Source organism: Lycorma delicatula, chromosome 5, assembly GCF_047948215.1.
Source record: "Lycorma delicatula isolate Av1 chromosome 5, ASM4794821v1, whole genome shotgun sequence".
Taxonomy (NCBI): Eukaryota; Metazoa; Arthropoda; class Insecta; order Hemiptera; family Fulgoridae; genus Lycorma; species Lycorma delicatula.
In genome coordinates, this window is record NC_134459.1 from 90,806,754 (window position 1) to 90,834,662 (window position 27,909).

Here is a 27,909-nt window from a genome sequence, read left to right on the forward strand (position 1 = left end):
TGTGAATGGGATAGCAGAGACAGAGAAAATTGGATAAAGAAAGACTGATAGAAAGAGCTTCATTAGAACCTGAAACCAAAAATGTGCTCCGAAAAGCTCTCATAGATCCAAGTAAAGTTCTTCAACCTCTGCAAATCATGTTAGGCTTGATGAAGCAGTTTGTCAAAGCCTTACCAAAAGAAGGTAAATGTTTTAATTACATCTGTGACAAATTTCCAGTTTTATCAATCGCCAAACTAAAAGAATATGTCTTACTGATCCTGACATTAGAAAACTTCTCAAAGAAGGTAATTTTGAGAAACAAAAATGGGAGTTGCAGAAAAAAAACCTGGGGAGCCTTTAAAGATATAGTAATCAAGTTTCTGGGCAGTAAGAAGGAGGATGTGAACTTCAAATCAGCCGTTGAGAACATGCTACAATAGTACAAATGTTTAGGCTGTTCTGTGAGCTTGAAGGTTCACTTCCTAAATTCACAGGTGGACTATTTTCCTGAAAATCTGGGTGCTGTTAGCGAAGAAATGGGTGAGAGATTTCATCAGGATATGAAAGAAATGGAAAGGAGGTATCAAGGAAAATTTACTACTACGATGATGGCCGGCTATTGCTGGATGTTACATTGAGATGAACCCTATAGAGAACATAGAAGGAAAAGTGTGAAACAGAGTATCCAAAGAAACTTTAACACATGTTATAAAATTATAAGTATTTTACATATTTCTTCATTAAGGGTGGGAGAATATCTATTTGATCATATAACATTTTTACAAATTTTGAAATTTGCGATTTTCAAAAAATCTTGACATGATGGAAAAAATGAAGGTTATTTTTGGATTCAGCTCTAAAAATACATAAGAAACAGTTTTCCAAAACTAAAAAACACAACCATCGCAGGCTTGTGTTATCAACGTAAGTTGACTAAGTGAATTTGCAATGAATAAATAGGGCTTAGGATAGTTTTGATGTTAAACGAGAGAAAACTTGTACTAAAAGTAGGGTTCTTCTGGAAATTTGGTAGCACTTACATAATGTAAATTTACTGAGACAGGACCTTCAAATGAGTCAATAAAATGAAATTTCTGCACCACATTTTATCTTATCTGCACAGTTAGTCTTGAGCTAATCTGTGTACAAATTTTGGAATAACAAATTTTTGTTAGTTTAGAAATTACAATATTGCTAAATTTACTGGTTTATGTCAGTCATATTTTTAAATTTTTGAAAAATTATTCGTCACAGGTTTATGTAATTTTATGTGTTTGTTTTCACTTCTGTAAAAAATTTATATCAGTCATCACTTCTCCTTTAAGATACTGCCTGTTTCCTTAAATTGATTAAATCAATAGAGTATTGATTTATTTGTAAGCACAGCACCTCCATATTCACATTGATAATTATGCTGAACTGTCAATAATTAATTGACTGCAATAATCACAATTTTGTTTTGATAAACCAAACCACGCACTGAGGTTTCTGCTACAATGTTGTGACAGAGTGAACTGCTGACCAAAAACAAAGTGAAGGTCACACATTGGTGCCAAACACTATGAATGTTTGCAATGAAAACCTTAATAATATAATGAACATAAATAAGAAAACCGGATGCTTTTAACCGATTCCATTCTTTCATTACAATTTTTTGAAACCGAGGAGTTATTTTATAAACATTCTGAATTTTTTTTTGGTTGTAGATGTCTGTTGAAAACGGTTTTTAAATATTTTTTCTGAGGATTTGAATTGGAAATTTTAATAATATGATTATTTTTGTTGCAAAAGGTTCATCAGATTAACTGAAGAAATCTAGGAAGAAATTTTTAGGGGATAAACAGAAATGTAGAATTGGATTTGGTTTATAATATTCCTAAGTAGGAGGAATGCTTTACAGGTAGATGATTGTGCCATAAATTATAGCCATTATAAATTTGATTTTTTATATCTGATTAACTAATTCGTGTTTGTTTTTTCTAGTGAGATGCTTCGTGCATATAACATTCCATTTGATTATGTCTCATTGTTTTTATTAATGTGGAATTTTGCAACAATGGGTATGATATGTATTCATTGGAAAGGACCATTACGTTTACAGCAAGCGTATCTAATATTTGTCGCAGCATTAATGGCACTTGTATTTATTAAATATCTACCAGAATGGACCACATGGGTTGTATTAGGTGCCATATCTATCTGGGGTAAATATTTTTAAATTTTAATACAGAATATTTTGATTTTAAAAACCAAATTTTATTTAACAAGTCAAATTTATATTGTTTTATATAGTTGCTTTTGTCATTATTAATGAGCTTAAAGCTATTGTATATTTTTATCTCTTAAGAAATTTAAAAAATAAATTTAATTCTAATGTTCGAAATAATAAAGTTATTGGTAATGGAGAAAAAAAAAATTTTCGTATTAATCAGGTCATATCTTCACGTTTAGCTTTTTATAATTTTCTATTGAACTAATGATTCTATTATATTATATAAATTGGTTTCTACAGACAGATGCCTCTCTGTGTAATAGACTATAAGAAATCTAATGGGATATATTAGAGCAGATGGATGTATACGTACATAAAAAATTTTTAAACAAAAAAACATTTGGGGTGCCATCCATCTTTTTTTAAATATCAATTACAAATCAAACAAAGTATTGTCTTTTAAATAAGAAACATATATTGCATTTAATTTTGTATATTCCTCTTAATTCTTCTATTATTTTTATCATTGTTATTTTTTTGTTTTTAATATTATATATATATTTTTTTTATATGCTTTTTTTATTTATTTTTATCATATACTTATTTTTGCTTTTAAACAAATTGAATATCTGCACAAATTTTTATCTCAATTTTAAAAAGCATAGCTTAAAGTACTTAGTAAGATGATTCTTTTTTTAAAAAAAAGTTTCAATTCGTTAATTATCTTTGGAGATATAACTCATCAAAGTTGACTGCCATTGTGCAACTTTTGGGAAAAATTATAGAGAAATTAATAGATCGATATTTAGAAACAATTTTTATTTGCCAGTATGATATTTCAACTTTTTAGCTTACAAGACAATGATTTAAAGTAAAAACCAATAATTTTGTTTGTTAAAATTACAAGTATGTTTGAAAAATTGCCTAAGCTCTCCTAGTTAACAGATTAAAATTTTTCAAAATGTATTTGAAAATTTGCGTACTCTTTTATATATGATTAAATTTTCAAGTTTCTAGAGAGTTTATTTCAGGCTCTAACACAACTTGGAAAAATTGCATTTCTTTAATGTCTGGATTGTAAAATTATTGTGCAAAAACTGTTAGACCAATTTTGTTGAAATTTTGCGTGTTCCTTTATCATATCAAAAAGTTCTTTGAGGCAAAATCTAAAGGTTCTATATATAATATAAGATTAAAAAAAAATTTCCAAGAAAATCTTCTTTTTTTTTCTTTTTTTGACAGTTATTGCAATTTTTGCATCAATAATAACATATTTTTTGATTTGCAACTAATGATATTGTGTGTAAAATTGAATAACAAACCTTTTTCTATCTCATTCTTTTCTCTAAAATGAACAGTTGTCGAGTTATCTAGGGGAAATAGGAGAAGAAAACGGATATTTGTGCAATTTTTTTACATTTTGTTTAATAAAAATTAAACTCACCTTTTTCAACTGGTGAATCATGAAATAACCATTTCTGTTGATACGGAGGCATTAACGCAAAAATTAGCAATCATATAGAAAAAGTCCAACCAAAACACAGATACCACCTGGACTATCATGGACGAATTAAATTTTTTTTCAATGTTTCTTATGATCAGTTTATGTTAGATGGATATTATTATTTTTAACAAAGGTTGTCCATTCCTTAATATTAACTTGTGGATAAGTTGAATATATTAATTTAATAAATAATGTTCTCCATTATTAATATTTACAGATGTTAAACAGTAATCTAACAGCACATTTTTATATATTGAAAACTCATTTGGACCTTTTGAGGGAGCCCTGTGAGAAGACATTATATTCCAGATGACAATTTATGTAATTGTTACAAATATTTAATAATGATGACAGTCTTAGTATCTTAACATGCTTTAAAGCAAATCAACTTGTAGAATCTTTTATCTAATAAAAGCAGTATTATTGATTCTTTAAAATAGTATTATTGTATTAATGATGCTATTCTGTAGCATTTATATTCACATCTGTTGATAATTAATTTTCTGTTTCAGATTTAGTTGCTGTGCTTACTCCTAAAGGACCATTACGAATTTTGGTTGAAACTGCCCAAGAAAGAAATGAACAAATATTTCCGGCATTAATATATTCATGTTAGTATAATTATTGAACCTGCATGCAGGGGAAATTTTTTTTTTTTACTTCATATTAGATCCTTCTTCCCACATTCAGAAAACAATAATTTTTTTTTGTTAGTACTTAGTATTTTTTTTATTAGAAATAATTGTGCAGGCTTGCACTATCTTTGATGTATTTATTAGATTAAGTATTAATTAGATAATCAGTTTTAATCATGTCATTTGGGCAATAATAGAGTTAGACTGTAGTCAACTTTTATTTTTTGATTGATGGAGATGTAATACTGTCTAGTATCGAGTTTGTACATGGATTGTAAATTTTAATTAAATAAAAAAACATTCATTTTATGGGCATTAGCATCATCAGCCCTTGAAGCAGTCGCTTGCTTAGAGGGCTTCAACTTTGCACTTTGTTTACTTGATGATTTTGGTTGAACTAATTTTCTGAGAGGCTGATCACTCTAAGCCAATTCTACTACTTTAACAGCTACTGTTACTACAACCTAATCTAGCTATACTGATATGCTTCTGTGGTTCTTCTAGAAGAAAATATAAGTTTTAAAATTGATTCCCTCTGTTAATTTTGTTAATTAATTTAATTCCCTCTGACCTTGAACCTTGTCAGCAAATATACTGCTTAACAGAAAATGGTATTAATGATGTAAATTTTTGTCTTTGTATTCCACCAATCAACCTACTTGCCATAATATGCTTCTAAAAGTGGGAAAAAAATGCCCAGTAACCCATAATTTTTTTTTTAAGGTTTTGTAATGTATATTACTATTTTATACATCTAGGGAGCAGTTATGGATTTATTGGTGATCTCAAATGATTGTTTTGTTAATAAATAAATAAATAATCCTTGGTAAATGACACTTCTAGTGCTGCCTATTATTTTTATTGCTGCTGTTGATAATATAATACTAATCCTGAAATCACCCTTCAGATTGGTGGGCATAAACTGTTTGACTAGAAATTATAATATTTCCTATACCACTTATTGCTATCTATTGCTCATAAAATTTCTAAATGTAAATTCTATAAATAAATTAATTTATAATTATATATAGATAATTACATAATTTAATATTAACCAACCATATTATATAATAATATTATATTAACCAACCACATGATTTATATAATTGAATATAAATCACCAAAACAGAGTAATTAAATAAGTTAAACTTAACTTGTTAATTTCCAAGAATCAATTTTCGCAGCATCCTGCATCATCAGTTGTTATTGAATTCTATAATTACATTGCAGTATAATGCTTTAAAAAATTTGTTATTTTAATTTTATTTTAGACTGTTCTTTGTTTTGAAATTTTGAAGTATTATGAATGCATATGTAAATTTTGCTATCCACAACTAGAATTAATTACATAATTATCACAGTAATTATCTAATTACTGTGTTTTAGTGGTTTATATTTCATATAATATTAAATTTTATTAACAGTGGTCAATATTTTAATGAATTATTTGAATTTTCAAAAAATTAAATAGTTATCTATAATTAAATATATTATTTCTGTCTACAAATTTATTAGTTCTGTTTTATTTATATAAAAAATATTGAGTAACTCCAGCTTGCTTAAAAGAATAACTTTTTACCATGTAAAAATATATATTTACTCATTTACTAGAATAATTTAATTAAATAGTTTTACTTTTGCTAATTTTTAATGTCTTAGTGGTCAAATGACATTTTTTTATTTATTTGCCAATGCTTTAAAGTAAACTTCAAAAATTACTTCAGGACTTTTTGGAGTATTGCCAACATAATTGCACATTTGTATTGAATATATTCTAAGAGACTTCATGAAAAAATCCACTACTCTTAATATTTATTTATTTATTTTTCTGATCATAATTTGTTATGTTTAACTTTGCTACAAACTCCTTGACTAAGATTAAAACTATTAATTACACAGAAGTGTTGGTTGTAAATGATGGTCCCATATGATGTACTGGAATAAATTATATTCCTGTATGTTTTAAAAATCTAGTAAAATATCCTCTAAGATAAAAGGTAGTAAAATTTCTTCCATAAATTAATAAAGTAGAATTATTTCTTGAATTTAAAAGCTAAATCTAATATTATTTCCCTTTTTCTAGCTTATGTACAAATATGTAAAAGTCCCAAGCAATTTGAAAATGATACATTTATTAACTTGACTAAAAATAGATATAAAAATTAACTGTAAAAAATGAAGTGGGTTTGAAAAAAGTTAAAACTTAATAATGTAGAAAATTATATTAATGATGAAAAGATTGTAAATCCTAGAGAATTAACTAAATGTTTTAATGATTATTTTGTAGTATTACCTCTAATTAAAGATTCCATTATTTTATGTCAAAAAATTGCTGGAATTCAAATAAAAGTGATATTTCTCTCTAAACAATCTCAAATGAATGTCTTTAAAATTTCATTCTTAAGATCATCCTCACTTTGAGATAGGATTCCTACTAGTGTGAATACCTACAAACTCCCATCTCTTTCAGTTAGTTATCAACATATCCTTAAAAAATGCAACTTTCTCTGTTGTTTTAAAATATGCTGATGTGATCCTTGTTTGTAGGAAGATGCTTTTAGATGCTTATTTGGGCCATTCATTATCGTGCAATCTTTTTGTTAATTATCATCATAAGGTTTATGAGAACTGTTGACAAGTCAAAATTGTATTGTAAGAGAGTAATTTTTTTGTGTCAGAGAATAATTTAGGAAAAATTATAATAGTTAGTCATTTTTAATACTATTAGTGCCATTGTCATAGTATATACAATGCAGTAAGTGTATCCATGAGTGCTGGTGTCGGAGCTTGTTTAATAATGCACCAGCGGCAGATTTATCCCTTCCATTTCATGGCAGTTATTTGAAAACTTCTTTTTTCCAAACATTCTATATTTCTATTAAAAACCTTTTTTTTAATAGAAACAAAAGGTTTTTTATTTATTTTCTGGTTTTTAATTTATTACATAAAAAATAAAATACATATTTAATATTATAATTGTCTTGTCAATTGTAAGTTAGAAACACCTTATTAAAAAACTTACGATATGTATAGCTCTTTTTTATAAAAAAAATTATCTTAAATCATTAATTTCTCATACAATTAGAACCATAGATACAAAAATAGTCAAATTGATGAAGAGTATTGAATGAGAAAAGAGAAAGAGTAAAGTAAGGATTTGTTTAATATACATTATTATAATGATGACTCTGCTCAGAGGCAGAAGTTATATGCTGCAGTAGAATATGTTGTAATGATGTCATTTTGCAAATTATTTTAGATCATTTTAGGCATAAAAGTTTTTGAAGTAAGTAATAACATGTAAAAAGCACATAATGTAAAAAAAAAATAAGTGATATTAGAGTAAACATTTTCTTCATAATGGTGTAGTGAGTGTTAAATGACTTTATAAACAAGTTGTTTAATTGTTTGCTGATAATACTGGGACTCCAGTTAAAGCTATAACAGTTGTAAAACTCAGTGAGTCTCTTTAGGTAGCATTGTGGAAGTCATTATGTACCGACAGATTTGGAGTGACAAATCATATAATAACAAAAATATTAATTTAAAAAGCTTATGTGGTACCATCATTAGATGTCGATGGTTTGTACAATTTTCTGGGTCTAAGGATTGATAGAAATTGACCTGACCATTCACATTGAATATTTACCGATGTAAATTAATTTTTGTGTATTGTTTTCTCTGTTATCGCTAAGAATCTTTCATCAGATTTAAAAATCATATTTTACTATGCTTATGTTATTACTTCTGTGGTAGAGTCACTCAGAAGGTAAAAAGGTCTTGCTGACTCAAACAAAATTATTTGCATATTCTCTAAAAAAATTACTTCTAGCCTATGTTAATCCTTATTTTATATTGAAAATGCTCACTGTATTCAGTATATATATTTTAGAAATATTAATTTACATCCTTAAAAACGCTGAAAAATTCCTTAAGAAAGAAGAGTAAGGATTACTTAGTCCCACTTAAATTGAAAGTAAATATTTATGAAATGCTTAGTAATGAAGCTGTGCCATTGATAATTTTTTTTTAGATGATACATCTTGAGATGCTAGTAAATAATCCTGAAATATGTATATGATATATTTTATGTGATGTACAACTGGAAGCTATGTTATTTGCTGTGTGCACATACGAGTATATTCTGATTATACACCTATTATAAGTATTTATAGCATTTATGATATCTCTTTAGATTGATGTGCAAGATTATAAAAATACAAACAAAAAATATGTAAGCTCCTTTAATCTATTTAAATATAATTATATTACATTTAATTTAAAATATATTTTGTTTTAGCAACTGTGGTTTATAGTGCCGTAAAGGTACCAAATGAAGAAGCATCTCCAACTAGTGAAACATCACAATCTGATAGTAAGTATATTGAAATGTAGTTTACTAAATTAGCCTTTTGTTTTTATACTTTAATGGTATAATAATGTTTATTTTATTGTTGCCTCGATAGCTTAGTTGACATATAACCAACTCATGTGCTGAAGGATCCTCAGTACGAGTCCCATGACCAATGAGGGAGTTCATGAGTTTAAAGACCGGTGTCATCATTTGTGGAAAGTGAAATTATAACCATTAATTAATATTGATCGTTTTTTTTTTTTTTTTTATTTATCAAGTATAGAGGTTTTATGCCAACAGTTTGTCATTTATGTTGATTTATTTTAACATTCATTTTTTAATGACAAGCAGTTGCTTTCCAGAAAAATTATAGAACATTGAACAATAAGTTTAATAATAACCTATGCTGCTAAAATGTTAATTCTCCTAAACTGGAGATAGTTAAGAATAAGAGAAGAGAATGCAGCTGACAGCTTGGCTTCAGGAAAGAGAAATCAACCACAAATACCAGTGGTATTTGAAGAGAGATAGTTACACAGAGGAAGAGGAATGAGTATGTGTTTCATACATTTAGAGACAGTATTTTACAGACTCAAATGGGAGGAAATATTGGAGATTCTTAAAGTAAAAAAGTAGATTTAGTTGTAAAGAAAGTGAAAGAGGAGTAGGAAAAATAAAAACATTACATATATTTGGGGATTATGGTGACAGAGGACTAGAAGAGCACAGAGTAAAAGGAGGACAGAGCAAAGAGTAAAAGGAAGCACTACGAAAAAGCAAAGAAAGGCATCATTAAGAAGGGGAAAATACTATGTAGTAAAAGTGCAAACTTGAGTTAAGGAAGGGGTTAACCAAATGCTACATATGGAGTGTTTTGGGTACTTACGTATTAACGCCACCGCAGCTACAGCTTTATTTAAAAACAAAGTAATCAATCGGATTTCGGTGGAAAATGGGCCGATGTAGAGTTTAACATAGATTCAAAACAGTCTCTTTATTAATTTTAATAAATGGCTATTTATATATTTATTTATTTTATAAATATAGTTTAACCAAATTTAACCTATACTCACTTCGCTCGCTAACCTTGACTAATTACCACCTTAATTTTTTGAGTATTTATTTAATAAATTCAGTAATTATTGCAATCATTTATTATTTAAATAATCAAAACACTCCTGTTGGAGTGTAGGTTAAGTTTGGTTAAATTATATTTATAAAATAAATAACCATTTATTAAGATTAATAAAGAGGCTGTTCATTTTCCATTGGCGTTAATACGTAAGTACCGTGTTTTGTTATATGGAAGTGAACTGTGGACATTGTTGAAAAGGGAGGGGATTGGATTAATAGTTTTGAGATGTTGATATAGATAATGATGGAGAAAGTAAGATAGTGGATAAAGTGAGAAATGAGTAAGTAAAGTTCAGGCTTACAGAAGAAAGATCATTTGTGCAGGAAGTACAAAAGAAAAGTAAACTGGATGAGATGTGTGGATATTGCTAAAAAATTTTAACATTATGTAATTGAATTACCATACAAAATTAAGACATTACATTTTTTAAAAATAATAAACAAGAAAATAAATTTTTTTTCTAAAATTGTTTGGTCATGATTTAGTTTTTGGATTATGTTATTTCTGTTTATTATTTGTTCTTGTAAAATTTCTTTATATGTTGTTTGTTTTCAAATTCATTTGTTCTGAATTTCTGTACTTTATACTAGATAATCGTGTTTGAAATAGTTTATTATTTTTTCAACATTGATTATTTGTAAATATGTTTTCTGATTGTCTTATATTTGAGGTATTTATTGCAGGAAGAGGGGGAGGAACAACTGCTAGAGGAGATCCAGAAAGTGGGTTTACTGAAAACTGGACTGCAAACCATGAAAGAAGAGCAGCTGCAAGAAGTCGTCAAATTGGAAATGCTGAAGTATCTGGTCAACCAGTCACTGAACCACCACATCACGACCAAGAAGAAGATGAAGAAAGTGTGTTTTTAGAATCATTATTTAAATTTACTGCTTAATTTATTATTTAATCAATTTACTATTCACATGTTAGCTGTTCTCCAAACAAATGTCTTAAAAAAATTATGATGCATTTCCATTATTTCCTGAAATTTGATTTCATTAAATAATATGCAATATATAATACTTATTCAAAAAAGTTATGAAAAATAAATCAGAATTGAAAATATTTATCTGCTGTATATTATGGTTCTATTGCTCGTGAATATATATTTATTTATTCATGAATACAAGAAAACATGTAAGCAAAAGTCAAACTTTCTTGGAAAAATACAATAGTGACATCATTACAGACAGGTAACCCTTAGCATTACATAGAACATAATACAAATATTATTACACAAGAAAATAACACCAAAACAGAACAGATTTATTATCAAAGTAATCGAACTATAGTACAAGGTATGATTTTAAAAAAATCATTAAGCTGTTAGGATCATAAGATCGGCAGAACTTTTTCTGCTGATCTTTGCTTTAGAACTTTTTATTTGGAGAATAAAAGGAATTCAGATTCTATGTCTGTTGAATAAACTTGAATACTGTTCCATGAAAAGAAATAATGGCTGGTTGTTTTTGGTGAAAATTAAAATTACCAACCTAATAAAGAGCATTCATCTTGCCATTCAGAATCTGTATAAAAAACATAAATGGGATAAGCTTCTACTTTCACTGAAAAAGCTTCCAGCCCAAAAGACAACTGAGCCACCTTAAACAAAAACCAAAGGTCCATAAATATTTTTACATACAAAGCCAATCATTAGTTTCTTTTATAGACGTTCTGAGCCATCAGTGTCTGTAATATTGTATGGGTTCCTGACTATTGAACCATAAGCCAAGCAAGAATACAAAAGTGCCTTATTTAAATACAGCAGCAGGCGTTTTCTCATTGTTAAACATTGATTGAACCATCTAACTACTATTATTGTGTAATATATGTTTCTTCAGTATGTTCCAACACAAAAAGAAACAAAAATATGATTTGCGGTATATTTTGTAATATTACTGTCCGTATAGTTAAATAATTATTAAAATAATATAAAGAAGCATATTATTTACTTATAAAAAATAGGTATTAATTTTAATAATTATTTAACTATACGGACAGTAATATTACAAAATATACCGCAAATCATATTTTTTGTTTCTTTTTGTGTTGGAACATACTGAAGAAACATATATTACACAATAATAGTAGTTAGATGATTCAATCAATGTTTAACAATGAGAAAACGCTGCTGCTGTATTTAAATAAGGCACTTTTGTATTCTTGCTTGGATTATGGTTCAATAGTCTGGAACCCATACAATATTACAGACACTGATGGCTCAGAACGTCTATAAAAGAAACTAATGATTGGCTTTGTATGTAAAAATATTTATGGACCTTTGGTTTCTGTTTAAGATGGCTCAGTTGTCTTTTGGGCTGGAAGCTTTTTCAGTAGAAGCATTAAAAGAATTAATTTTGTTTCTATTGATGCATTGTTAATTACCAGCTAATTTTTCTGTTGTATACAATGTTGCTATATGAAAATGTTATCTTTAAGGTTAATAATTAAAACAAAAACTAGTTTTTTTTTTACACTGTTTAGCATTATCAGTCTATTCTCATGTTTTGATCTTTCGTTAAATAACCATTCTTTTAACATTATATAGAGCATTCACTTAATTCATTGACTGGGTTTCAGGAGGTGTTAAACTGGGCTTAGGAGATTTTATATTCTACAGTGTACTTGTAGGAAAGGCTTCTTCATATGGAGACTGGAATACTACTATTGCGTGTTTTGTAGCAATTCTTATTGTAAGTAATAATTTCATTATTATTTTTATAAAAAGTCTTTTTTAATTTAGTAAAGTAATTAAAATTTGTTTTTATGTTAGCAAAAATATCAATAACTACTAATTGCTGCCAAATTTTAACAGTAGTTTCATTATGTAACAGAGTGTTAGTCTATATTAAGATGGAAAGTTATTTATTAAAATGTGTAAATAATCTGTTGTGGTGCTGCACTTCTCATTCAGGTCGTGTATTTAATAATTAGTTATTGCATGTATGATGGACAAGGAGCTAAACTCTTCTTATTTTTATGTTGAATTATAAGTCAATTAATTTATGTCAACAAAATCAATTATGAACGAAATAAACCGTGAACTGCAGGCCCCTAACAATATATGTGAGCTGGGTTTGAACTGAATGATTCGAATCAATTGAATGAATAATATTACAAAAATAATAGAATTAAATTTACGTTAAATAAAGTAATATTAAATAAATTAAACAAATTTGTTAATAATAATTCCTGTGGGGACTGCATGTGAGGCTAGTGTGGTGAGGTGATGAGAGCACCTTGTGCAAGGCTAGACTAATCATCTCACCATTAATTGGTAACAAATGGGCTGTGCCCCTGGGATGTTGTTTTGTTTGGAAGTTGCAATGGGGTGATCTTATATCTCCACCACCAATCAACCAATTTTAAAAATTCAAACGAAGTATTTGTTAGTCAGTTGAAGAAGGCTAACTGTTGCATGCATCAAGACCACTCTTAATCTAAGAGACCACGATTAGCCTATAGTTAGTAGTAGAGAGCTTCCTTCTTTGAAGCTTTGTGTGATGTGACAGTTTCTTCTGTGAGGTTGTTTAGGGACACTGTGTTTTTTTTTTGTATTTGGAAATAGAAATACCTGTTGGTATAGAAGTTTTATCTCCTAGCTCAAAATCTAAAAAAAGTTGTTTATGATCATTTTTCTCTATATTACTCTTTTAGTATTTTCAATTAAACATTCAATTATAACATAGTTATTAAAAAAAATTCAAATTATAATCTTTATTTGCACACCAAATTTTACAGGTTTGTGCAAATTTATTTTTTACTTAGATTTATTTATTTACTTTTGTGTTTTTTTTTTTTTTTTTTTGCTTTATCAAAACATTTCATTCTTTTTCATTATTATTATTAGTGCATAGATGCATAAACAACCTGAGCTCAAATACATCTGAACTTTTTGACAACTACAGGAAAGTTAATAGAGTTAATCAAGATAAATTAAATTACTGTTTTTACATTTCAGAGCAAATTAAATAAAATTATTTATGTTATAGATCTTACAGCTTATTTGTAGTATGAAGTGTCAAAACGTTTTCAAAAAGTTGCAGAATACAGGTGATGGGAAGAAAGTAATTTAGAGAAAAGGAGCTAGCTTATGGATGATTGCATAGGCTAGTTAGACTTTTTGTGTAAAATTATCTTTCATTTAATGTTATTTTCTATACATGTTTCATTAATGGGAATTTTGAGATAAAGAAAACAAATGGCGAAATATAAAAACCACTTGCTTGTTTTTACAGTAGAGCCCTGTTTATCAATCACCCACGAGACCAAATGATCAGAACAAATAAAAGATTGAATATTGCAAGGAGTAAAAAATCATTTTTAAAATGCAAAGGAAATTAAAAACAGGATGTATTATGGCATTCTAAAGAACTGTAAATTCAGGAAAAAGTATCTATTTTAATTACATGATGTTAATTGAGAGAAATATTTTATTATTATTGTAGAGATAAACAACATAAACTAACAATACAACACTGATGCAACAAAATAAAACACTAGTTTTTTTTTTTATTTAAAAGCAAAGTACAGTATATATACTGTAGAGTACTGTATTACTTTGTGATGGTTTTAAAACAACCAATTATCATAATACAAAAGTAACTGTACATCAAAACAGTTTATTGTAAACAAAAAATGTCTTGAATTTCTTTTGTTTTAAAGTCAACATCCTGGACTTGGCTGCTATATCTCTCCTCTTCTTCGCCCATAAAATATCCGTAAGCATTGAATTAAGGTGCTTTTCTAAATATTGTAGAGCAATATTGAACACATGTTAAGTGTCAGTGAGAAACTTTGGTAATCAGGGTGTCTTCATCGTTGTTGTCATTGTTCGGATCCTGTTGCACAACTGTAGCAGTAATTATTGCTATAATTTTTCATTTTTGTAATTCATTTTCATTTAGGTGACTTGGTCAAAACAAGTAGTGAAATAAAAAAACTAGTTCTTGACAGATTGCAGTCCACCAGGCAGAATCCTGGTTATGATAATTGACAGTGAAGATAAGTTTTGATTATTAAATGCTGTAGGCCTTTGGCCTTCCCAATAACAAATAATGGGAGTTTATGACTTCCACTGGTGTTGCTGCATAAAGCAGTTCTGATTTATCCTTTGCCAACTTTTTACCAGTAACATTTTCAAATTTTGATGCAAGAATTTTTTCCAGGAGCATTTTGTAATTTAACCCTGTCTCATCAAAATTGTTAAGTTGCTTGGGTTTCAAATTGTCTTCTGTTAGCTTTTATTTTACCACAAATTCATTTGCAGCGGCATCATTGGTTGATAATTTTTCCCCAACAATGACAACTTGTTGAATTCCATGATGCTTCTTCCACCTGTGAAGCCATCCCTCACTTGCTGTGAATGTTTCATCTTTCCCCTTCAGTTTCTTATACAGAACCATTACTTTTTCTTTAATAATAAAAAAAGCAGTTCCTTTCTATATTATGAACAGACCTAAAGCCATATTGCACTCTCTAAGAGTACCAATTTAGGCTTTCTCAGCATTTTTCATTTTTTTAACAGTTCTTTAACTGTCACTGTTTGTGCTTCCTTTCTGTTTTTCCTCTAATGTTTAATTGTGGTAATGCCAACTTCCAATTCTAAAGAAAGTTTTGCTCAGAAGGTTTGCATTTGAAGGTTCTGTTGCAATGTACATTATGCATTTTCATTTTTGACTAGCTGTTAGTGAAGACACTATAAAAACTAAAAAAGATTCAATAGCCTACTATTCACAAAATTTACAGTAATCGCAACACTATCAGTATGCTATCAATTTTAAGCATGCAAACAGACAATTTTAAGCATGCATGTACATATCAGACTACAGTATTGTACTGTGTTGGTTGGATATACTGAGGAGAAGTCAGTTATACAGTGATCGTTTGTGGGGGGCGCAACTGTAACATAACCAGTTTATATATATTTAGTTTTTCTTGAAAAACTACAATAAAATTCTGATGAAAAAAACATTGTGTACTCAAATGAGGTTTTATGAAATGTGATTGGAAATAAATAAAGCAAAAATGCAATCAAAAATGTTATTACAGAAACAGTAGTTAGAAAATTTAAGAAACTGTACAATTTACTTTATTTCAGTTAATATTTTACTTTTAGTATACAACTATATGTATTTAGTATTTTGCTATATTATTTCTCTTGATGTTATAAATTTTTGTTTAGATTGACAGTAAGGTCAAAAGTTAATTGTAAATAAAAACTGAGAATCAAATATTTCTATTTTGTCATTTTTTTATGTAGATGAAGTGCAGCCTTGTTAATTTTATATTGTTTGATGTTACTTTACTATTGCATTTAACCATTTTTTTTCTCTTTTTTTTAAAATATATTTTATATTTATGATTGCAGGGCCTTTGTCTGACGCTTTTGTTGTTAGCTATATTCAAGAAAGCTCTTCCTGCTTTGCCAATATCAATTACATTTGGTCTTATATTTTATTTTGCTACACGTGAAATTGTTCAATCATTTGCTGATATATTAGCAACACAACAAGTGTTCATATGAATTATTTGATTTGACTGATCATTTTTTACATTTAGGTAAAATATGGATTCATTCATTAATAAAACTGCTGAATCATTAAAATAAAATGTCATGTTATGTGATTTGTCTTACAGTAATTATTTTAATCATTTATTTTATATTACTATTATCATTTTGTTGGCTTTTATTGTTTATACTTATTATAATTAAACATCTTTTAGTAACAATTAATTTTATGTATATAAAAAAAAATAAATATTGTTGCTTAAGTCATTGTAAATAATATTTATTTATCATAGTTATATTTTGTCATAATATTCTAAAAAACAACTGCTTAGCCATATTGCATTGCACATTAAAACTATAAAATATTTTAAATGTTAATAGTTTCAGTAACTTTAATGTATCTATAGTTAATGACTGCTAATACAAGAATCTAGTAATTTTACATAATAAAAATGTTAAATTTTCCATTTAGTTTTGCATGTCCATGACACAATCCTTACTATCTTTCATACTTATCTTTGCGTTGCTCTCTTCATTAATAGCATACGAGGTGTGACTGTTAAATAACGAGACTGTAAAATATTTTATTTTAAATTTCTACATATTTAATTATCCCATTCAATATACACCCCTCCTCTATCCCTACAACGCTCCACGAGAATTTTCCATTGTTCGAAACTGTGCTGGAAGTCTTCTTCTGTGAGCTCTTTCATGACGCGTGCTGCTTTTTCTTTCACAGCTTCAACGGTCTGAAATTTTGTTCCTTTTAATGCAGATTTGACCTTGTGGAACAGATAAAAGTTAAGACGGTGCCAGGTCAGGTGAATAAGGCAGATGGTCTCACACTGAGATGTTACACTTGGCTAGAAACGTCTTGACACACAATGCAGTGTGTGTGAGCCAGTGCATTCTCATAATGAAGAACCCATGACTTGTTCTTCCACAATTTGGGTGGTTTTTTTCTTATTTTTTCATGAGAGTTGAGCAAGGACCTCAAGGTAGTAATGTTGATTAATAGTTTAACCTTCAGTAATCCGGTGAAGTTACACAATCCTATGAATATTGTAAAAAACAATCATCATTGCTTAGAATTTTGATTTGCTCATTCAAGCTTTTTTAGCTAGCTCTTGGTAAAGTTGGGACCTTCCTATGCATGGATCGATGCATTGATCTAGTCTCTGGATCATAAGTGAAAAATCAAGATTTATCACATGTTATCATTCATTCCAAGAAATTTGGGTCATTTTCAATGGCATTCAAAATATCATAACAAACATTTTCATGAGCTTCTTTTTGTTTGATTGTGAGAATTTCAGGCACCATTTTCACGCACACTTTTGACATGTTAAAATTGTTGTGTAAAATTTGCCTTATGCATTCTTTGCCAATTCCTACAGTTTCAGTAATTGCATGAATAGTTAACCAATGGTCAGATCGAATCAGATTTACCAATTTTTTCAATATTTTTATCTGTTTTGTTGTGTTAGGGCAACCTGGGCAAACATCATCTTCAACGTCTTCTCGACCATATTGGAAATGCTTAAACCACTCAAAACCCACGCATGTGATAAACATTCATTGCCATATACTTTTTTTAATAAAATATAAGTTTCAGCAGTAGTTTTTCCAAGTTTCATATGAAATTTCACTACAATTCTTTGCTCTAATAAAACACTTACTTTTTTTTTGGCAAAACAAAAAACAGATCTTATCAAAACAAAAGCCATGGCCAGACTAATATATCTACAGAAACTGGAGTGACAACAATCGAAAGAGAAGGCTTCACACTACACACCTGTAGATTGTATGAATTTGGTGCATACGCAGTTCTTCTGTAGCAAGATTAGCATCATTTAACAGCCACATCCTTGTAGACAGCTAGTTCATCTATTATCTCATGCCTTGCATTCTCCTAGTGACTATTGTAAAATATGCAGTATTGATGTTTTACACTGAGTGTACCCTCTTATGATCATAGTTTTATTTCTTTAGATAATTATTCTTTTCTGTATGACTACTTATAATAACGGTATCATTATCTAAATGATAATGATCTCTCTGTATCTAAATGAGAAAAAAGATGACAGTAAAAATACTTAGATGAAAGTTAACTGTTTTAGGAATGTTTTCTTTCATTTTCAGCACTACCAACACAGCAGTTGCAAAGTATTGTCATAAAAAAATATTAAAAAAGCCTACAACAAATTGCTCTTTTCACAAGTTAAGAATAGGAATTTATTCAGTGCACCATCAGACTGATTGATATTTTTAATGTAAAATGTGACTTACACTTTTTTTTTTTTAATTATGAGCATCCCTCATGATTTAATTTTTTTAAATGATTCACATTAAGTTATATTTCAATATCATTAAATAATTGACACAGAGAATCATGCATACATAGTCTATTCAATAATATCATCTTATATCCCTTGTGTATTTTCTCATTATCAGGAAGGATGCAAGATTCTGTTAACTCTACCAACATTCTTATTATATTGTACCACAGATCTAGGTTTCATAATGGATCACTTTTTGGTAAAACATCTTAGTTATTAAAAATTATCATTGTTCAGTTTCCCCCTTCATTATTTCATATATATATATATATATATATATATCTTGGGTCTGTAGACATTTCCCTAACTGGTCAATTGTACTTAACAACATTTGTACCTTTCTTTTACTGTTATTGTGTCTTCTACAAAATGAAGGTACTAATATGGTATGATGAATGTTTTTTCATCAGCAGTGATGAGTAATCTTTTACAGCAGTAAAATTTTTTGGCAAATCTGTTAGTTTTATCATCTGACATAGACTGCCAGAAACCATTTGTGAAAACTAACTTTGGCCCAGTTTTTTAAGTAATAAGTCATAATTCATCTTAAAATCATTATTTTTGTTTATAGATCATTTACAATCGCATCAACTGTTTTCTTTAACATTACATGATGCTTCAGGTAGTACTGTTTCTACACTGTTTTGTAAGTTTTCACCACTAGAAACTTTACTGATGAAAATTCTTTATCTGAATTACTGAAATTTTCACAAACACTTTTATTACTGTCACTTATATAAAATATCATTACATCACTATCATGTAACATATGATAGTCCACAGTTTGATAATGCATAGTTGGAAAGAATACATGAAAGAGGTCCTGTATAAATAAAAATTTGTATTTGTATCAAATTTGAGCTGATGTAAATTATGCAGATAATACACAAATCTTGATACAAAGAGAAATCTAAAAAGATACTCATTTGAAGTCACTGAGTTATTCATCCCAGTTGTTTCATTTGTTACTCTTAATCAATTTTATTTTCTGTTCCTTCTTATTTGTTGTCCATTTCGAAAGCTTATAGTCAACATTCTAGATCCTTTACTAGCATCTTGGATTCAGTTCCTAGCATGGATCTAGATTTCTTTATCTCATCCTCAACATCACAGCTATTGTATTTTATCACAACATTTTACTAGTTTTTACGTCATAAAATATAACTTAATATCAAATGCTTTCTTCTTTTCTTTCCAAATGTTATAAATAAATATATTCTGTTATTTCTTTTTTCATTTGCCTCTTTAGATAGCTTACTTTGAAGAGGAATAAAATTATATCTCGATGGTAAAAATGCAGAATTCACTGTGTGACAGTAATACACTACAGCAATTTACCATTTGAAGCATAATTTGTTTCCTGACCAAGATTTCACTATTAATCTTTGTCAAAATTTAAAACAACTTCTTCCCTATATAAAATTGAAATAGTTTTGTTTTACTTTATAAATTTGTGATATTTTTATTTATTCAACATTATGTTATATCGTGGTATTCAGGAAAAGTAAGATTTTTTTTAGTTGAACACAAAGGGTCTGAAAGAATTGATTTTGTTCTTGACCAAAGTAATAATAGTTATTAAAAGTAAGGTTATTTTTCTATAATGTTTACAACATTAACATTGAAAACATTATTAAATTTAAATTAATTCATAGATGTTTTAATTTTTAATCAGTTTTAATATTATAATTATTACACATTTCTAACATTTTATCTTAATTAATATTTTAATTACATTATGTTGTTATATAATTTAATAATAAATAATATTGATTTACGTATTTATAAATTTCATAAATTATTTCTCCTGTCCAATTAAAAAAATGAATTAATTAAAACAACTACTGTTCATGCATTTACATATTCTTGAACAGACGTATTTTACTACGCTGTTGAACATTCTGCTGCATTAATAAAAATTTAATAGATTTCTTAAATACATTTAGTAAAGAAGTGAGTATTTTTATTCATTTTAAATCTTTAGTTTTAGTATGAATCTACACATATAATTTTTTTTTTGTTGAATTGTTATAATAGTACAGGTCAATTGTCATCATTAATGCCAGTATGTTGATGTAGTAAAAATTACTATAAGAAATAGTAATTTGATATGAAATCAAATCAGATGATCATCCCAATGTGTAGTATTTTCAGATGTTGAGCTAGGCAAAAAAATCAATGATAAAAATTTCCAAAAATTTTTGTTTTTTCAGAGCAAACCTTTATGGCAGTGATTGTATAAAATCATAAAACCACTGAACTTTGGGATCAGAGCAACCAAATAAGGTAGCTTAAACTTATCTGAGAATCTCTATTTAGGCTCATAGAAATGTTGTAATTTTACTTTTAGGAAAAAACATCATGGATACCAACTACATCTATATGTGAAAATTGATCAGATTATGTAGTGACAGGATAAATGTCATCGTAATAGTTATTGTTTGCAACAGGATAGGTCACAAACACACACCAAGTTAGTACAAGGGCTATTTTTTTAAATTTTGCGCAACTGTTGAAACCCACATGCGCCACAAATGCAGACACTATTTGCAGTCGTAGCATCACTTTGTTTGATTTATATTGTGAATTTGAATAGTTTCAAATAACTGAGCGGCTCACCGATTGTGAATTCCGATTTTGTGATTTGAATTTTGATTGCAAGGAACATATCAGCAGCACACAAAGTTGAAGCAAAACTCCATGAAGACCAGGCAGTGATTCACAATTTCCAATTTGTCATTGATATTCCTGCAAGTTTCAAGTTCAGCACTTTACAAAATCATTTGTGAAATCTGAGAGTTTTTGAACTGCACAGGCAGTTCAAAAAATGATGGGTTCCCAGGCTGCTTTCTGAAGAACACCAAAAAAGGAGAATGGCTAGTACTTTAATATTTTTGGCCCAACAGTGAGGAAGGAGATGAATATTTGGACCACATTGTCACAGGGGGATGAGACGTGGGTTTCTCACATCACTAGCATCAAAGCAGCAGTCAATAGAATGGCGATACACATCTCCAGTCAAAGTGAATGCCAAACAGATAATGTCAATATGCAATATGGCAACTGTGTTTTGAAGTAGATGTGGTGTCCTGTTAGTCAATTTTATGCCCAAAGGGACAACAAAAACTCGGCTGCATACTGCAAGACCTTGACGAAACTTCAGTGTGCTTTACACTTATTCCTTCATCAGGAATTTTGTTTATGACCTCATTCTCCTGCTCAAACTGTAGTTAATCAGATGTCTTGGATGGGAGAAAATTGACCACACCCACCGTACAGCCTCGACCTTGTGCCGAGTGATTACTACCTGTTCTGCTACCTGAAGTAATTTCTTGGCGGTCAACTGTTGACACCAATGAAGTGAAAACAATATTTGAAGACTGGCAGTCTTCAAAGATGGCTAGTTTCTATGACATGGGCATAAACAATTTAATAAAACCATGATAAATGTTTAAACAAACACGATAACAATGTAGAATAGTAGCGTAAAGTGTAAAGAGTGAAAAAAAGAAGGTTCTTACAATATCTTTACTGGTTTTGTTTGTATTAATAAACAGACCTTACTTAAAAAAATAGTTCTCGTACATTTCTATGTATTCAACAGCATACAGTGTCATAGTTGGGTTGTTAGAGAAGAGCCTATTTCCTGCCCCTGTGAAGTTAAATCTCATGCCATTGGTTTTTCTGATACCGTATAAAGAACATTTAGTCTGTAAAAGTTAATGATTTGGAAGTGTTTGAAACTGTAGTGGAAACTTATTTGTTCACCGAAATGATTCAATGTATGTAACTTGAAACAGTGTATTTTCTTGTTTTTACCACACTACAAATGTTAGTATAAAGTCTTACCATTAGGTAACATTCATACATTTATCATTAGGTATCATTCTAAATATTTTCCAAAAACCGATAAATTTTCTGGTTGCAAAAAGTTATTCGACATTATAACTTTCTAAAACCTTGTGTATTTTTTCCTTGAAATAATATTTATGATTAATATTACATTTATATTAGATTAATATTTCATATTTTTTTCTACTTTTATGTAAATTAAAACAAAATTTGGTGAACAAAAAGCCAAAAATCGGTTTATGTATAAATAATGTTACTTTTGGTGGCAAAAATGGTTATGAAATTTAAATGAATATTGAATCACTTTCTTGCTCCTTACATCATACTCCACAGAAAGATCGTTCAGAAATGTTCTCCATTATTTCACTACTCATACTGATGAATTTTAGTTTCACCTGTTGTTTATAAGTAGCATTGTTGAAAGTATGTGAATTTGTGTCTAGTACATATTTGCTGAAATTAAGGTTGTAGAATTTGTGGTAAGTTAATGGATTAATTTTATTGGTGGTACAGTTGCACAAATTGTTCATGATAATTTGAACAAAATTTTGTCATAAAAATATTTTATGGAATTTAAAATTAATTTTTTTAAATAATCTTTATTTGAATTTACAATCCATGATGTATCTGAAAAAAAGCAATAAATTATTTTTCAATTACAATTGTCTATTACAAATATATCTTGTTAAATCAGATTATTCTGTTCTAATGAACTGTCTAATTTGTTCTGTTCTAAATATCAACTGCTAAGTCATTAGCTCACAGCAAGTAGTGAAAACCACATCCAACATTTAAACTGAGTTTTTTTTACAGAAACCAGTTTTTTTAATATGACAGACTATTTGATATTTATTTTATGCTGCAAATCAGCAGGCTGTAAAAAAAAAGGTAATTGCCTTACTCAGAACCCTCCATAAGTCTTAAATATGCTTTCTTATAAAAATAACTCGCCTTTCCTGATGAAGCACTGCCAGCAGTTTTCATATGTTTGAACTTTTGTGAACATTTAACAAAAAAATCATTGTTTTTTTTTTTTAACTTATCTTTATGTACATCATTTCTTTCAAACTAAAAATTTTGGATTTTCAAAAATTAGTACTTTTGTAGATGTAGATGAATTTTGTTCATCTATGGAACAAGTCTATCTTAGGTAACAAACACCTGTGATAAAGTGAAATTATAATTAGATGACTAGGATATGAAGTACTGGTTATATAAACTATTTCAAAATATTGAATTCAAAAATTTATCACATTGATAACAGTTCATGGAAAATACGAGTAAATTCCATTTTTATAATTTTTCCAAAATGCAAAGTTTATATACTAGTGTACAAGACTACAAACAGCTAATATTTACATTACAAATTAAATTTTCTTTATCTTAAAGTAACTTCCACATTTAGCCATTATGAAAAACCTCATGATATAGCTATATATATATATATATATATATATATATATATATGTATGTGTATGTTATATAAAATTATTAAAATAGCAAGCTTATAAAATAATCAATTTATATAATTTTTGAACCAGTGAATTCATCATCAGTTATAAAGTACTAATTAAATTAGTTAAACCATTATATTTATTATACATATAATTGATAGTTGTTCTGATTAACATGAAATCGTTGCACACAATATCTGTATACTATTTTATAACTGATGCTAATCCATGGGTTCAAAAAAAAAACATAAACTGGTAAGTTTACATTAAGCTGTTGTCTGTTTATAGATGGATGATTTTTATTAATTATTTTATTCGCTAGACAAATGTCTTAAAAAGATTGTGCAACAATGCAGTTACAAAAAACTTAAATGAGACAAATAATTTGTGAAAATGCCCAATAACAACATATCAGGGAGTAAGGAGTGAAATATTTTATATCAGCAATCTTCATTCTGCTAAAAATCTTGTATATCATGCCAAACTCTTAAAAAATAATGCTGTCAACATTCATCCCTAGTGATACCTCATTAAGTTCACCTCAAGAACTGACTACAAACAACATAATTTCTAAAAAAAAATAATAAATGCAAAAAACTTCCTTCTACTCAGGTGTATCTCATTGTGGAATATGGGACAGAAGTAGAAAGCAAGTTGGACTCCTTTCTATAATGAAACAGCGCCGTTTTATTATATAGCAGTTTTTGAGGCATAATTAAGAAGAAAATAATCAATTTTCGGTCTAATCCAGACTGTGTTACAGTTGCGTCATATGCAGATGACACAGCAATCTTGGCGGTTGATGATAGCCCAAATATAGCCTCAGAGAAATTACAATCTGCACTGGATACCATCAGCATTTGGCTGCATATATGGAGAATAAAGGTAAATCGACAAACCATGTAACATTCATGATGAGAAGAATAGATTGCCTTCAAATTCATTTAAACTGCCAGAATACCTTATGCCAGTAAGGTAACATATCTGGGCTCTTTAACTTGGAGAGATCGTGTAAGAGAGAAAAGGAAGTTGCTTGAAATTAGGTTTAAAAAGATGTACTGGTTATTGGGTAAGGGATCTCAACTTTATTTATCAACAAGATTCTGCTTTACAAGGCTTTCTTGAAGCCAGTATGGACTTACAGAATTGAACTCTGTGGCACAACCAGTAACAACAATGTGAAGATCATTCAATGGTTCCAGAATAAAATACTACAAAACATAACCCAAGCACGTGGTTCATGAGAAATACTGAGATCCATGATTATGAAGGCATTCCATACGTTTGAGAAGTTGAACACCTAGTTTTCAGATATGTGTCCAGGATGGAGAAGCATGAACATGCTTCTCCAACCTGGACACACATCTGAAACATATTTACTTGATAATAGTGAGGATGTTAGGAGACTGAAAAGACTCCATGTGCTTGATCTGGTTGATGTATGGTTATGATGATCTGGTTTGTTGGAGGTAACACTTCTTTGTTTAATTTTGGTTATTAAAATTTATGGATGCTTACGTTTATTATTTATGTATGGTTATCTTAAAGTTAATGTTAAATTTATTGCTTTTCTATTTAAAGTTAATGTTTTATTTACATACCAGATTTGATTAATGGTGTGAAGATATTTAATTACATTCAAAGACACTATCCGATGTTATTTCATAGTTACTAAGTATTTATTCATAGTATTTATCATTTATTTATTCATATTGTTTTTCTGTTCGTGTTGAGGATTATCATTGGATGATCCTATTTCAAGTCTGTCATACAATTTACTTATAGCTTCACTATACAAACTCTATACTCTGTTACTACTTAAGTCATTTGTTTGAAATTTTAAACATTTTGTAATGACAATCCAAGCCAAATTTTATAATAAAATTTATTTTTTATAAAAGCATCAGTTGAGTGATATTAACTATAGGCAGTTTTTTTTAATTACGCTGGTTTGTATTAAGAATTTGTTGAAAATGTTTATGATTTAAATTTTACCTCTTCATTTAGTATAAGGATAAGTCAATTATTATCTGCAATGTAGTTATAAAGTTTATTGCAATACAAATACGAAACTTACATGTACATAATTTTTCAACATAGTCCCCTTGCATTTCAACACATTTGATCCATAGTTGCACAAGCTTCCTGATGCCCTCATAAAAGAAGGTTTTTGGTTGAGCTGCGAGCCAGGAATGCAACGCTTCTTTCACAGTTTCGTTCAAGGTAAATCGACAGCCCCTTAATGCCTCTTTGAGTGGACCAAACAAGTGGTAGTCAGAAGGGGCAATATCAGGCCTATACAGAGGATGAGCCAGTACTTCAAAGTTGAGTTTCTGGAGCGTTTCAACAGTGTGGCCAGCAGTATGTGGATGGGCATTGTCGTGCAACAACACAACATCTTTCGACAGCAGTCCTCAGCATTTGCTTCAAATTACAGGCTTCAGCTTGGCAGTAAGCATCTCACTATAACACGCACTGTTTATTGTCTTGCCCCTTTCCTCATAATGTTCCAGTACTGGGCCTTGTGAGTCCCCAAAACCTGTAAGCATCAGTTTTCTTGCGGATGTTTGGGTCTTGAACTTTTTTTGTAGGGCGAATTTGGATGTTTCCATTCCATACTCTGCCGTTTACTCTCCGGCTCATAATGATGGATCCATGTTTCATCACCAGTGATGATTCTGTCTAAGATGTCCTGTTTGTTACCATAGCAATCCAAATGTTTTTGGCAGATGTCCAAGCATGTTTGTTTATGCAACTGTGCGAGTTGTTTTGGGACCCATCTTGCACAGACTTTATGAAACCCAAGTCTGTTTGCAGACGATGTACCACTTCATCAATAGTTACTAGTCTGTCTAAGAAAACCATGTCACGTGCACACTTAATGTTTTCCTCATTTGTGTCAGTAAAATGGTCATCTGGCTCCTTCATCGTGCGTAACACTAGTGCGACCATTTTTGAATTTTTCAATCCATTCATAGACATTCCGTTGCGGCAACACACTGTTTCCGTAATGTACCGAAAGTTTTTGATGAATTTCAGCCCCTGATACACCTTCTGACCACAAAAAACGGATCACTGAATCTTGCTCTTCTTTGGTGCAAACAGAAAGCGGAGCAGCCATGGTTAACGGCAGGGCAGCAATAATGGAACTAACCTAGCAGCATCAAACCTGCACAAACATAACAATTAAACCACGCATGCGTCATCTACGCAACACGACAGTACTACCAACATAAACAAAAATATAACTAAATTGCAGATAATAACTGACTTACCCTCATATATACCATTATTGCATGTTTATATCTTTTATAATGTTAAATTGTGGCCCATCTTTTTGTAATTGAAGAACCTCAAGACTGTCAATGTGGTTGGAAAATGTTGATATATTGCTATGAAGGTTAAATGGGTTTTATTTGTTCAAAACATCCTGTTTGACCAAAGCAGAACATTGTGTAATTGAAGCTGTTTAGTTTATTTATTCCAAAAGAATTATGTTTATTTAGTAATTGTGTTCTTTATGCTAGTCATCCAGTTCCAAAAGTCGTTATGTCCAAAAACTAAAATTTTTCACGAAACAAAAAGACCTCTTACAACTCTACAAAACTAGCTATTGTTTCAACTTCTTTTTATGATTTGGTATGACTACTGCCAAAAATATTACAGTTTTAGTTTATTTACATAATATATGGACATAACGAGTTTTGGAACATCTTTCAAAACTGAAATTCAGTGAAAATGTGAATTTGGGTACAAAAGGCAACAGTTTTACAAAACTCTTATTATCTCAAAAAAACACACTAGGTCTAGGCTTATAAAACTGTCAAAAGGAAGTTATGTTTTTGCATGTTCATCAGCAGATTTAAAAAAATATTCAACTTCAAAAATATCTTCCTCTTCTAAAGGTATTTCACCAGTATCATCCTCAGCT

The 27,909-nt window shown here is 29.2% G+C and overlaps 1 protein-coding gene across 1 annotated transcript in view; it reads left to right on the forward strand.

Annotated features, from left to right (window-relative positions):
- Positions 1-16,600, forward strand: part of Psn (presenilin) — a 32,699-nt gene extending 16,099 nt beyond the window's left edge. Inside the window, exons 5-10 of the mRNA XM_075366635.1 lie at positions 1,966-2,186; positions 4,211-4,309; positions 8,634-8,708; positions 10,506-10,679; positions 12,403-12,515; positions 16,193-16,600. Coding sequence (XP_075222750.1) covers positions 1,966-2,186; positions 4,211-4,309; positions 8,634-8,708; positions 10,506-10,679; positions 12,403-12,515; positions 16,193-16,348 — 838 coding nt within the window. The 3' untranslated portion in view covers positions 16,349-16,600. The remainder of the gene's footprint in view (positions 1-1,965; positions 2,187-4,210; positions 4,310-8,633; positions 8,709-10,505; positions 10,680-12,402; positions 12,516-16,192) is intronic.
- Positions 16,601-27,909: the final 11,309 nt, after the last annotated feature.